At 38.1% G+C, this 13,328-nt stretch overlaps 1 protein-coding gene across 3 annotated transcripts in view; it reads left to right on the top strand.

Annotated features, from left to right (window-relative positions):
• Positions 1–12,118, top strand: part of SGPP2 (sphingosine-1-phosphate phosphatase 2) — an 83,591-nt gene extending 71,473 nt beyond the window's left edge. For all 3 annotated transcript variants that reach the window (XM_073359952.1, XM_073359951.1, XM_073359955.1), the window contains one exon: positions 8,748–12,118. In XM_073359952.1, the coding sequence (XP_073216053.1) occupies positions 8,748–9,293 (546 nt within the window). In that variant the 3' untranslated portion in view covers positions 9,294–12,118. The remainder of the gene's footprint in view (positions 1–8,747) is intronic.
• Positions 12,119–13,328: the final 1,210 nt, after the last annotated feature.

Raw genomic sequence — 13,328 nt, 5'->3', positions numbered from 1 at the left:
TAGAATATCAGGGTTGGAAGGGACCTCAAGACGTCATCTAGTCCAACCCCCTGCTCAAAGCAGGACCAATCCCCAATTTTTGCCCCAGATCCCTAAATGGCCCCCTCAAGGATTGAACTCACAACCCTGGGTTTAGCAGGCCAATGCTCAAACCACTGAGATTTACTTGGTTTCTTTGAGTTTTAATAATAGCACACAATGTAATAAATGCATTGTACTGTAGGCTGTAAAAGTAAGGAAATCTAAGGTCTGATGTATACTTGCAGTTTTACTGGTAGAACTATTTTGGTTAGGAGCATGGTGGTTTGTGTGTGTGTTTATTTTATTGAAATAGTTATACCTGCAAAAGGACTAATGTGGATTATGGTGACTTACGCCATTATAGTTATTCCCCATACAGGATGGGAATAGCTATACTGGTGTAAAAGCATCTTTTTACTAATAACTGAATTTACACTCTAGGGGGTTGTACTGCTTTAACTAGTATAGTTAACTAGAGTAGCTTGTTAGTCTAGAGAAGCCCTAACTAATATGCATAGGTGCTGGAATTAGGGGTGCTGGAGGTGCTGCTGCACCTCCTGTCTTGAAGTGGTTTCCATTATATACAGGGTTTAAGTTTGGTTCAATGGCCCTCAGCACCCTCACTATACAAATTGTTCCAGCACCCCTACTATTATGAGAAACTTCTACAACATCTGCTAATAATGAACCTTGGTTGAGAAGTGGGGAGATGCCACTCTTTTGGGGGATTGCAAATTATAGGGTGTGAAGAACTAGCAAAGTAGGAATTAGTGATGTTCTGTATGTAAATCAGAGAAACTGTCACTCAAAGGCACAACCAAACTCTTGATTAACTTTTCTGCAGAGATTCCATAATTAGGAGGAAGTTTTAAAAGGCATAAAGGGCAATTAGGTGCTCCAATCAAGAGTCAATGGGAGTTGGGGCCTACCTCCAATGGTATCTATGAAAATCTCCCCCAGATTCTGTGCCTGAAAACTGAGCCAACTCCTGATATCCTTGATCACTTACTTCATTTGCAGGAGTGAGGCAAACAGGACTTGGTGCACTGTCTAAAGATCAGTAGAATAGGTGTGGGGGAGGGGACAAAATTCATCTACATCTACTAGGATTTGAAAACTATGCATGCTGACTTTCATTTGTGGGACAGTATAACACAGAGGCATAAGGAATCACATCACAGACAACACTAAACGTACACAGTGGGAAGACTTTCATCCTTTTAACCCTTCAGTGCCAGCATTGGGAATTTTCTAATGCATCAAACTAACCCATTTTGCATTAGTGATCAGAGCAGAGCTCAGTTTCCCCTTGACCATAATGCATACATTCCTGTCTCCAAGAATCATAGAATATCAGGGTTGGAAGGGACCGCAGGAGGTTATCTAGTCCAACCCCCTGCTCAAAGCAGGACCAATCCCCAATTTTTGCCCCAGATCCCAAATGGCCCCCTCAAGGATTGAACTCACAACCCTGGGTTTAGCAGGCTAATGCTCAAACCACTGAGCTATCCCTCCCCCCCAAAACACGCAGCTAGGGAAGCTATTTACAGTCATTAATTGCTTAAAGCTCACACACCCCTTGTGAGTGTCCATTGATTTTTGAGGCCAGAGGGACCCTCTTGCCTGTTTGGATTCATTGGACTTCCTCCGAACAGGCCAGAGAATTCCATACCCATAAAACACCTGCTCCAGGTGAGGCTCAAACTCACAACCTCAGCATTGCTCAGTCAAGTACGGTTTTATAAGTACTGTACACTAACCAGTTGCACCACTGGAGCGACATGAGATGGTAGAAGCAGACAGTCACTTGAGAGCCACATTTAATCTTGCAACAGGTTATCAGTACTGCAGTTCACAATGTATACAGTCATGATTTAAAAAGCAATATCATCTTATACTATTCTAAATATTGGCCAGTATATAAGGAAAAGTCTAAAGGTAATTTGTTATTTAATTCTGAAAAAGTTTCCTCTGAAAACAAAGTAAATAATTTGTGTAAGAAATATAGATCTAAGATTGATGTATTTATTGCTGATTATACAATTACAAAGACATAGAAAAGAAGCAGATTATGTTCTGTAATATGCATCCCACAATATGCACCTATATTCTCTGTTACATCTTGGTTTTTTTCCCCCCGATAGCACCATTAGTCCTGAAGGGATTTTCAGTGGTTTACAAACTGACATACAAACTATGGGTCATTTCACCCACCGTGGAAAGGCAGTCCAATATTTGTATGTAGCAAATATTATTCAATAATTTGGGACAAGCAGTGTGGTAGAATGTCATATCCAAACAAAACAATCAGAGGAATTAAAGTAAGCAAAAGCATACCCAAGATGAAATAGGATTGGCTTTCTTGAGACATGGGTCTCCCCCCAAGATAGACCTGAAAAAGAGCTCTGTGTAAGCTCAAGAGCTAGTCTCACTCCCCCACAATAGAAGTTGGCCCAATAAAAAAAATCTAAATAGTAATAAACATCTTTTTATATACAATGTTGAGCTTTTAGAGAATGTATTTGAATGATAAGCTTCACTTGTTTATTGCTCATATTTAGAAGAAATTCCTGTTGACTGTAGGTAATATTTTCAAAAGCACCTACATGATTTAGGAGCATAAGGTCCATTTTCAAAAAATGACTTAAGGACTTAGGAACCTTTCAATGAGTCTTGGGCTTCTAAGTTACTCAGGTGCTTAAAATTTTTTTTACTCAGTATTATTAGCCTTTGGGATCAAGATTTAAAACTGTCTTTGTTAATCAGAAAAATCATGTACAAGTTAAGATCTCTATAATCGTTGTAGAGGGAGTTCAGTCTTGTCTGTCATGCCGTAATTGTGTGTATGTGTGTGTGTGTGAACACGCACATGCGCATGTAGGTAAATCTCAGGTTAGTCATACAAAATTAAACCCACCAAAAAAGTATACTGGAAGAAAATACATCTGGTATATGCACTATCGTACAGCATACCAAATTATTTCAGTCCAAATTTTTTTCATCTAGTTTCCCATAAGAAACAAAGCTTTTATTCCATTATGAAATGACTGACAGAATAAAAGTGTGCACAAAGGAAAAACTTTAACTAATCAACACAGTAAATAGAGGTTCTCTGTTCAGGAGTTATTATCCAAATGTAAGTAGTCTTTAGTGATCATATAGTGCAGGTAGCAAAATAGGTATTAACTGGAAAGAGAAGCTATTCATATGCAAAATGGATGAATTTTACCATATGCTTATTTCCCCTAAGGCTGAGTCCTTCCTTTTTACATTGTATTCTTTAAGAATTAATAATCTCTGACTTCACATAAATCCACATGCAGATTTACAAAGGTATTCCTTGAAGTTACCACTAAGGATTTGGGGGAGAAATGTACCTTGGAAAGTATAAGAAGCTTTTTGGATTTAAGTGTGCCAATAAGCCTTAATATTTGCAGTTTAGGTAACTAATTAGCTAATTAAAGGCAGTCTTGGTTAATGAAGAGCCACAAACAGGTGCATAACTTTTCTCCTTGCATCTCATTGATCTTTAAACTTAGATTTCTTTTCCATGGTGTTTCACCCAGCTTGATGCTGATCAAATATGGCATTTGTATAGGCACATTTCTAAATAAAAGAGTGCTCTGAACAGAATGACCAGCACCTGAATGCAGAAATTGAATTCAGTATTTCTCTCAGTTTTTTTAAAGCAACCAATTAAACCCTTTTTCATCAGCACCTTCCTTTCCTTCCTCTCAGCCCCTGAAATCTAGTATCTGGGATCGCTTTCTATGTAGTTTCAGAGTAGCAGCCATGTTAGTCTGTATTCGCAAAAAGAAAAGGAGTACTTGTGGCACCTTAGCGACTAACCAATTTATTTGAACATAAGTTTTCGTGAGCTACAGCTCACAGCAGATGAAGTGAGCTGTAGCTCACGAAAACTTATGCTCAAATAAATTGGTTAGTCTCTAAGGTGCCACAAGTACTCCTCTTCTTTCTATGTAGTGTTAACTGTTGGCAAATAGAGACAAAAATAAATTGCATTTACTCATAAAAGAAAAACTACAAGTAAAATGAATGTAGGAGGAAAAGGTGAAGGAGAATTAAGATTTCTATAGCCATCCTTTAAAGTCACATCATAGCCTCTCTTTTTGATGGGGGATGGAGGGAAGTGAAGTTTATTCACTGCAAATGTTTTACAGATTTTCGTATGGCATGAATGCTACCAAAGTCAATACCACATTAGGCCCTTCCCCACTTCCCATGCATCTATTGTTCAGATTAGGCTTGCACCACTGTAGGTTGCAGTTGTTGCATATATAGTTATCTGAGTATGAAAGCTCTGCCTGAAATAACCCCGTGTTCCAAATGAGTAAATAATATTCTCTTGGTTAGGTTTATGAGTGTGGTTAATTAGACAATGCAACATCAGCCAATATTTCTGAGTTTATCAACCACGTTCTACTAGCAGTCCAAAGCACCAGCTTTAGAGCAGAGACTTGCACCCCTAATGTGACTGAATGGTTCAGAAAGAGGTGTGTTTATTACCATGCAGAAAGTCATTGCATGTTTACAGACAAGTACTGTGACTAATCATTCCCTATGCAGACACGACTGAGACTCTCTGAGCCCGGGCAAGCTAGACTCACTCAGACCTTTAAGTCTAACTTATTATTGTTGTTTAATAAAAAGATCTGTTTGTAAGGGGTCCTCTGGTGATTTTCTCTCCACTTACTTGGATTTGTGTACATTCAGTTTTTGAGCTTTGACAGCAATAAGTGATTTTGATGCTTGATTCTCTTTTTGGCTATTCATTAAACTACAACTATTTAAAAACAACAACACTGAATTTACTGAGAGGTTTTGGTGACTTTCTGGTTGCTTCAGTATTGCCAACCCCAAGTATTAAAAAAAAAATAATGAGTCATGCCCAAAAATCATGATTGGTTTAAAAGTCAGGAGTAGTTTTTTTTTGTTTGTTTTGTTTTTTTTAAAGCAAATGTTGGATTCTTTTTATTTGCTTTCTGGTTTTTCCAAGCTTTGTTTTCCTAAACATTTTTTTTTAAATGAAAGCTGAGATTCTAAAACAATCCCAAGACTCCAGGAGCTGGAGTTTTTAGACAAGCATTAAATGTCGCACAACTGATGACTAAAATTGCAAGAGTAGACAACGCTGCGATTTCAGGATCAGATTCTATATTTTGAGCAACAGAAATTGGGACCACGTTGTGCTGGGTACTTTACAAACATGAGAGTCCCTGCCCCAAACAGCTTACATCCTACATACATAAGACAGACAAAGGATGGGAGGGGAAAGAGGCATGAAGAGGTGAAGTGATCTTGAGGAAAATCACCCAGTAAGTCTAGCTTGGGTATATAACCCAGGCATCCTGATTCTCAGGCCAGGACCTTCTATGCTAGATCAAGTAGAGCATTAGCATATTAAGTGTTAATAATCCCTTTATTGATAACAGTTTACAGTTACTGTGGATCCTTGATAATAAAACAGCAATGCCAAGTTGCATCTTGGTAAGCAACATCAATATTATGTATTTACATAATTTTCTTGTAATTGTAATACTAAACTTAATGGAAACTGGTACTGAGCATATGCAAAAATGATTCTTTGAATAATTTTTTTTTTAATTTCAAATTTGCTTGGAACCTAGCATGTGAAAATTCTCAGCCTCTAACATTCACCCATGTTTGAGTTATGTGCTTGTCACAAAATATTTCTGGAAAAAAAAAAATCCAGCCTTGATGATTCTAAATGGAGTTTGCTCAAAAACAATTCACCTATGGGCTATGACCAAGCATAGAAATTTTCAATTGTAAAGAACTTTTCAGAAAGTTATGATCTTGTGAAACCAGGGAATTTTTAGTATTTACTTGACTCGCGCTTTTGCAGTATTACACTGAGTCCGCTATTTATGCAGGTTCTTCAGCTAGATAATGATACTAGAACAGTATTTATGAGGAAAATAATGTCTGTATTGCTTTTGACCTTCCTACCTGCAGCAGGCTGCAAAACTTCAGTAAGAGTGTTTGTCACAGGGTAGCATGTGTCTCCTTTCCCAGTATCACTGTTGACAACAGTTTTATAAAAGTCCTCAAAGCAGCTTATTTATTTCCCTTAATAAATTAGGTTTTAACCTCCATGGTCTTGCCTCAGGCAATTAACTAACAATCCAGACTTCAATTACGGCTATAAGAAGAGTTCTTATGCATTGTTATTGCCTAAAGGAGCCTGTGCCCAGCCAAACTAGAGAAATGCATCATTTAAATATTTTACATTGTCTCATATCTCTGCAGTTGTTTCCCCCCTCAAATTTAATATAAAGTTTCTTTTGTTAAAGGAACCATATAACCTTTCTCCTGCTTGTGCAAAAGAAGAAATCATAATCCTTTTGCCATGGAATGAAATTAGCTTTGGGATTATGGGTGGGGAAAGGTTTGAATTAATAGAAATCTGCTGTTTAAACTTGTTTTAATAGAGATCCTGAAACTAAGTCATGCAAATAGTTTCTCCCATTTAATTAATTATCAGAAGTTAACTGGCTCTCAAAAAGCAAGTGTACAAGGGGCAGGGTGGATTTGATTTAGATCAAATTGATTTAAATCATGGTTTAAATCACTAATCAGGAAGACTCGATTTAATCATGGTTTTCTACAACAGGTTAATCATTAATATTTGGAGGATTTTCTTGCCATGCTATATTAGGAGGAAAACATCATGAAACGGATATTTAAATTGTTTTATTTAACTAAAATAACATTAAGTATTCTGAATTTTTTCCTTCAATGGCAAACATAATATTTTAACAAAACAAGCATACTTCCCTCGCTTCTCACCTCTATATCCAGACTTCTCCTTGTCCAGATCTATTCCGCCCCAACAATCTTCTCTTCATTGGACTTTTTGAAACTTTGCACTTTTAGAAAGAGGTAAGGGATTGACTCTGCGTACACAAATTTGCAGAGGGGCAATAGGTCTGTTATTTCTCACCTCTCTATATTATTTATTTATTTTAAAACATTTTTGCTGTTAATAAGCATGTTACCTCTGGAGACACAAATCCATAGTTTGAGAACTGCAAAACTAAGCATTTCTGACTGTATCTTCTAGCCTGAGCACTGAATCCCATTGGGTAGATAGAAAGATTAACCTAAATAATCTATACAGAAGCCTGTGGAACCCCATAAGATTGGGTCCCCTAATCCAGGAACTATTGGAACTCATTTACAAAACTTTTCTTAAACATTACATGAATATATTGTCTCATACTATAGAATTAGAATTTATGATCCCTATTCCCTGATGAGATGTCTTTGAGCGATAATGTATCTTAATTAAAACTATCTTTAGATAAAATGCTTTTTGAGGGGAAAAAAAGCAATAAAAAAACCTGATTTTTTTTATTTTTTATTTTTTAAAGATCATTGATTTTTATCTACCCTGACAATGGGTAAAATCTTGCTTATCCTACTCAGGAGGAAAAAATCCTCTCTGAAGTCAAGAGGAATACTCACATGTGTGAGACAAGAAGGATCAGGGCCAATGTATACTTTGTTTTGTCTCTCATAAATCTGTGTATCTAATCTGTGTTTATACATCCACTCTTCAGCATAGGATCTTGACTCTGGCTACACAACACTACATTTAACAATGAATTAAGCCTGAAAGAGGGACACTTGTTTAGCTAATATATTCCTTTGCTCAGGGAAAGGTTTCTTTCATATCTAAAGAAATGGGGCTTCAAATGTGCATTAATGTGGCCAACCTGGTTCATCCTGATCACCTGTAGCAGTGTTCTAGAATGTAGGGCCTGCAAAGCTCTGCCCACTGAGTACATTGGCCCTGTACAGCGCTTCTCCTATCTCCCTTGTTTAAAAAGCAGTGTGCAAACCAACGGGCTTTTGCAGGGTTGTGTCAATGTCTGAAGTGTGCTAAAAGAGTCCAGAATAACAAAGTTAAATGCAGTGTTGTTAAATCATGAACTGAAAAATTGTAATTAACAGAAAGTAAACTCAGAAAATAATTGCTGATGATTGTCAGAAGTTATGATGATGGCCTGTTACACAGCGGAGACCAGAAATGTCTATTAAAAACATATAGGATGGCAGTTAGCTCAGTACTTAGGCATGAATTTGGAAGTCAGCAGTTTTGACTTCAGCCAGTACTGAAATGCTGCAGTTTATCATTGGGCAATAAGTGAAAAACACTAGCCAACTGACACTGCAGTGGGAATTTGGGTAGATAGAATCTTTATGTGGCCAAGATAAAAGGTCTGTTTTGCTGTATAACCTCTTATGAAGCACTGAGGGAATTGCAGCCAGTCGGATCACATTTTTAGCTGAACACTCTGTTACCTCTCTTTTTGGCAAGTAATTCATTATTAGTGCACTGGACTGGTGTGGGGGGGAGGGGAAGGAGGAGGAAGGACAGGATACATGTTCATTTGAAAAAATAAGATACTTGATGCTGTTAATGTTCCTGTTTCTCACTATATTACTGCTTTACTTCGTAGTTAACTGTATTTTTGGGGGAAAAAAACATAGCGTGTTCAATCTTAGAGTATACATTTAAAAAATAAAAAAGGAAATTTAAATGTAAAGAGACTGCACCTTCCTAATTTACTCCCCACTTTTGAACTGAAAAATTGGCTTGATAGTCTGATAACTTGTTTATACTTCCATGTTTTAACAAGGTTTTTTTTTTTTTTTTTTTTAATTTCCCGTGTTTACAGGATGTGATTGGTGGAACTCTGATTTCAGCTGCGTTAATTGCACTCACATATCCTGCATGGGATATCATAGACCACTTGATGTTAACTAGTCCATTCTGCCCTATACTTTCTATAATTGTGCCCCTTCTCCTATGTTACAACTATCCCAAACTAGAGAATTACAGCCCTACCCGAGCAGACACAACTACTGTCCTTGGTGCAGGAGCTGGAGCAACCATAGGATTCTGGTTAAATAACCTATGTGCAGCACCAAACTATCCCAACAAAAGTCTTCTCCTCCTCAGCTTTCCTCCAATCAGTGAGATGATGATGGTGGTGCTGGCAAAGTTCTTAGTAGGGATTTTTATTCTCTTGGTTACACGTTATTTCATCAAAGGCATGGCCCTCCGTGTGTTGTGTTCTAGGTACCAGGTTTCGGTCAACGATCTAGAAGCCAGGCGACGACTGGAAATAGAAGTGCCCTACAAATTTATAACATATTCTTCTGTTGGCTTCAGTGCTACAGTGCTTGTCCCATTGTTGCATGAGCTATTAGGATTAATATGAGTGCAGTGCATTGTTAGAAATAATTTACGGCAAAACCATGTTAGAGATACAAAAAAATTTACACAAAGGTAAAGATTTGACCTTTCTGCATTGGTGTAAAATACCTACTATTGAATATCCCAAGGAATCACTGAATGTAAATAATTTAAGATTAGAAATTATTGGCTAGTCTGTACCCACAGCTACAGATCTGTGATCCAGGTGGTTAGTATGACGAGTACAAAAACAAGAACTCCTGTTTATATGGCTTTTGTTTACTTTCCAAAAAGTCAGCACGTGCTACAGTATCAGTGTTGTGTCACTCAGGGTTCAGCCTCAGTCCTTCACTCCTCCGTTTTGGAAACATCACTCAGGGGATGGTCACATGGCTGGAGATAGGGTAGGTTCCCCTCATGGCATCTGCAATCCCTGCTGGTCTCCCACGCTTCAAGTAAGGGATTCTATTTTATGCATGCCATGTAGGGTGTAGCAGATGCGAGAGAGCAATTCTGCTGCAGGGACAGAACCAGCTCCACAGTGGTCAGGAATTGGGGTTAGTGAAAATACTACTATTAAGGAGGGGGAAAAAAAAGCATGCACGTGTGTGCAGCACGGTTGAGGAGGCCTCATGTGGGGAAGAAGCTGCCAATCTAGTATTAAAGCAGGGGTCCTCAAACTGAGGTCGGGACCCCTCAGGGGGTTGCAAGCTGTCAGCCTCCACCCCAAACCCTACTTTGCCTCCAGCATTTATAATGGTGTTAAATATATAAACAAGTGTTTAATTTATAAGGGGAGTTGCATTTGGAGGCTTGCTATTTGAAAGGGTTCACCAGTACAAAAGTTTGAGAACCACTGTATTAAAGCTTCACTCTCCAGCCTATCAGTGCTCAATATTGTGTTCTCCTGGGTAATTGGGCAGCCAAAGGAAGAAGTTGCTGAGGGGGGCAAATCCAGAGGGAAGGTAGCAGGAAATTAGAAGTGATCAGAAAGAATTAAGCCTGGCTAAGTGGGTGGTTAGCCAAAACCAAAATGGCTGGAAATGATGTAGGGCCTGATGCTGCTATGAAGCTGCACTTTAAAACTGGCATGGATTCAGTGGAAGTGTCCTGCTGACTAACATATCAGGCTCTCTGAATAGATGCCCTTGGGAATTAACATGCACAGAAACCATAAACCTAGATAAGGTTACATGTGTGTGTTTCCCTTGTGACTGCTCTTAATTGTTAAATGTTGAAATTTTATGACACTTTTTGTCCTTGCTACTTGACATAATCCGTCTTCTCCGTACAGACAGCTTTCCTTGTTAAGACTTGTTTTACCTATTGGAATTTTTCAAAGAACTACCGGTAACTTTTTTTCTTTTGTGTTTCATACCAAAAATGTGACTGAAGTGTTACTGAAAATTCTGCTTGGCTATGCTTCAACTAGGGAAGTGAGTACACAACTGGGAGCCACATTCTCCTGAATCAATATTGCACCTGACATGGATTCCCCTCTTGGGCAAGTCACTTATCCACCTTGCCTCAGCTCCCCCATCTGTAAAAGTGCAACAATAATGTCTGCCTACCTCACAGGGATGTTGTGAGGACTAATTAGTGTTTGAAGTGTATTATGGAAAGTGCTGAGTATTAATATTCAAGTGACCATAAAATACACTGATACAATGGCCATACATTTCTGATGCTAGGCTCCACTATTATTTGTCTTCTATGTATCTTGCATTAGTACACAAGAATAGTCATGTTCTTAACCATTAATAGTTAAGGGTGTCTGCTGCTGCTGTGACTTCCAGGCTACTAAAAAGTATTACAGATTGCACCAATAAGCTGCTAGAAGTTCAGCTGTGATTGTGGTTAAAAAAAAAAAATGGGTAATGCTGCTGGACCTTGACTCCTCCTATACTCTCCCCCCCCATATTATGAATGTGCCAACCTACACATTATACTGTTGCATTTAGAACTGAAAGCATGGCCTGGGGGCCTTTTTCTTAGATAATTTATAAGAAGTAGAGCCATCACTCTTTCCTGTTGGCCACTGCTTTTTTTAAATTTGTGAGCAGCAGTAAATGTAGAAGAAGAATGTAAATAGGGCGAATGGCCAGTGGTTGGCTAGTTTTAGATTAATGTATTCAAACAGTATGGCTTTGCCCTGATCGCCACTGAATAGACTTGGAAGCAATTCTTGCTTTTAGAAAAAGTTAGCAACCACTCCAGGAGAATAGGAGATACAAGCTGACATTTTAAATACAGTGCTTCTCTTTAGATTCATAAGGGCCGTGGTTTAACTGAATTTAGAATTGTGTACACACACACAGCCTACCCAAAATTTAATAGCAGTTTAGTAAATATGAACACTTCAGTACCAAAATGTATAGAAGACTGTAGCTAAATCAAGCTGCACTTCACCGCTACACCACAAGAAGTACCTTAAAACACCTTCCAATAAAGGAATTTTATGATATAGGGCTGCATGAAGGCAAAAGATCTGAAGCCCTGTGGAGGTGTTATTTCATGTCATAGTGGAAGGGACTAAAGCAGAAAAAAGGTACAATAAGTGGAAGTTCCTTAACTCATAACACTAAGTCAACTAGACTCAAAAAGTGGCTTAAGTTTAGCTGGGTCTTTCATATGGTTTTAGTTAAAATATTGCTTTTCTGAACGGTGGCTATTCTTTGCTATCAATCTTTTATTATTATATATATATAGGCTTGGATTTATAAAGTATGTGGACATTTCTATTTTTTGTAGCATTCAGTTGCCTGTGATTTATGCAACCCCTACAAACTGTTCTCTTCCAGAAGTCCTACCTGGTTTGCCTCAAACTTTAAAATAAATATATTTCCAAAAGCTTGGTGGGTTTTATTTACTTTGTAACTTGCCACACATCTTTATTAATCTTTGAAATTGGTTGATATAGCAGGGAAATGGCTTGCCGTTTGAAACGTGACCATGACCTGTGCAATCCATTGCCACCTCCATCTGCAGTAAACCTATAATCTCCCACAGTAGACCTGTTATGGTCACTAATGTAGATGTTCTGTAGTTACAACTATCCCAGCAAGATGTTAATAAAGATTGGAAGAAGAATTAAAAAAGCCTACCAAACCGCATAAATATGCTAGCCACAGAAAATTAAATGTTTTTTTAATTCGGTGTGCAAACCTTTAATTATGGTAGCAGTGATTAATAGTGGGCCTAAATGTAAGAGAGTAGAAAATCCCTCTGCATAACTAGTCTAGATTATGGTTATTTTTATTAAACAGCACTAGCTAACAATTTTAAATGCCACTTAGAACCAAGCATAATTGAGGTTTAACACTTCTACAATTGTGGTATCAAGTCACAATCAACCCTGCATGAGCCCTCATGTGTAAAACAGCATGAGGTTAGTGCCAATTTATAGCCAAGAACATGGTGGCAATAAACAAAAACATGTCTCAGGATCAACAACTGTGTTACCTAAAAAGTCCATAATAGGGTTCCAAATAGCCTCAAGTAAATCCCCTCTCTTCCTCAAACTACATGTGCTCTTTTCCTGCACAGCTGTTGGGCACAATCAAGTGAAAATATTCAGTCTCTGTTGTGTGGTACTGATTTTCCAGTGTCTCAGTAAGACATTGCAGCCATTAGTCCAAGTACTAAATCTTTTTTTTTTAAAAGGATTGGATCAAAATAGTAGAAAAACTTCTCTTTTCTTTATTTAAAAATAATTTTGGAAAGGATCCTGCACATTCCCTGCCCTCCCTCTCTACTGCTCAGTTTAACACACATGCTCATTATTATGACTTCACATGGTCCTCTGCAGTGTATGTGACCAACTGTGAAGTGAGGCCTTCTTTAGAAACTCTCCTAGTATGCAGCTATTTCTCTGTGATTGGATATCAGGCATTAGAGGTGGGAGATGATTCCTAACACAGGCAGACCTAAGACACACCTGAGTTTAATACCTTGTGTCACTGATTCAGATCCACAGTTATTTGGCTGTGATGGACAAAAATTGTCTAATAACTGTTCGGTGACATACATAGAAGGTCTAGTTCTTGCTCAACAAATGCCC

The sequence above is a fragment of the Lepidochelys kempii genome, chromosome 9, assembly GCF_965140265.1.
Source record: "Lepidochelys kempii isolate rLepKem1 chromosome 9, rLepKem1.hap2, whole genome shotgun sequence".
In the NCBI taxonomy this organism is placed as follows: Eukaryota; Metazoa; Chordata; order Testudines; family Cheloniidae; genus Lepidochelys; species Lepidochelys kempii.
The sequence above is the reverse complement of the archived record's forward strand: the minus strand, read 5'-3'. Positions and strand labels throughout refer to the sequence as shown.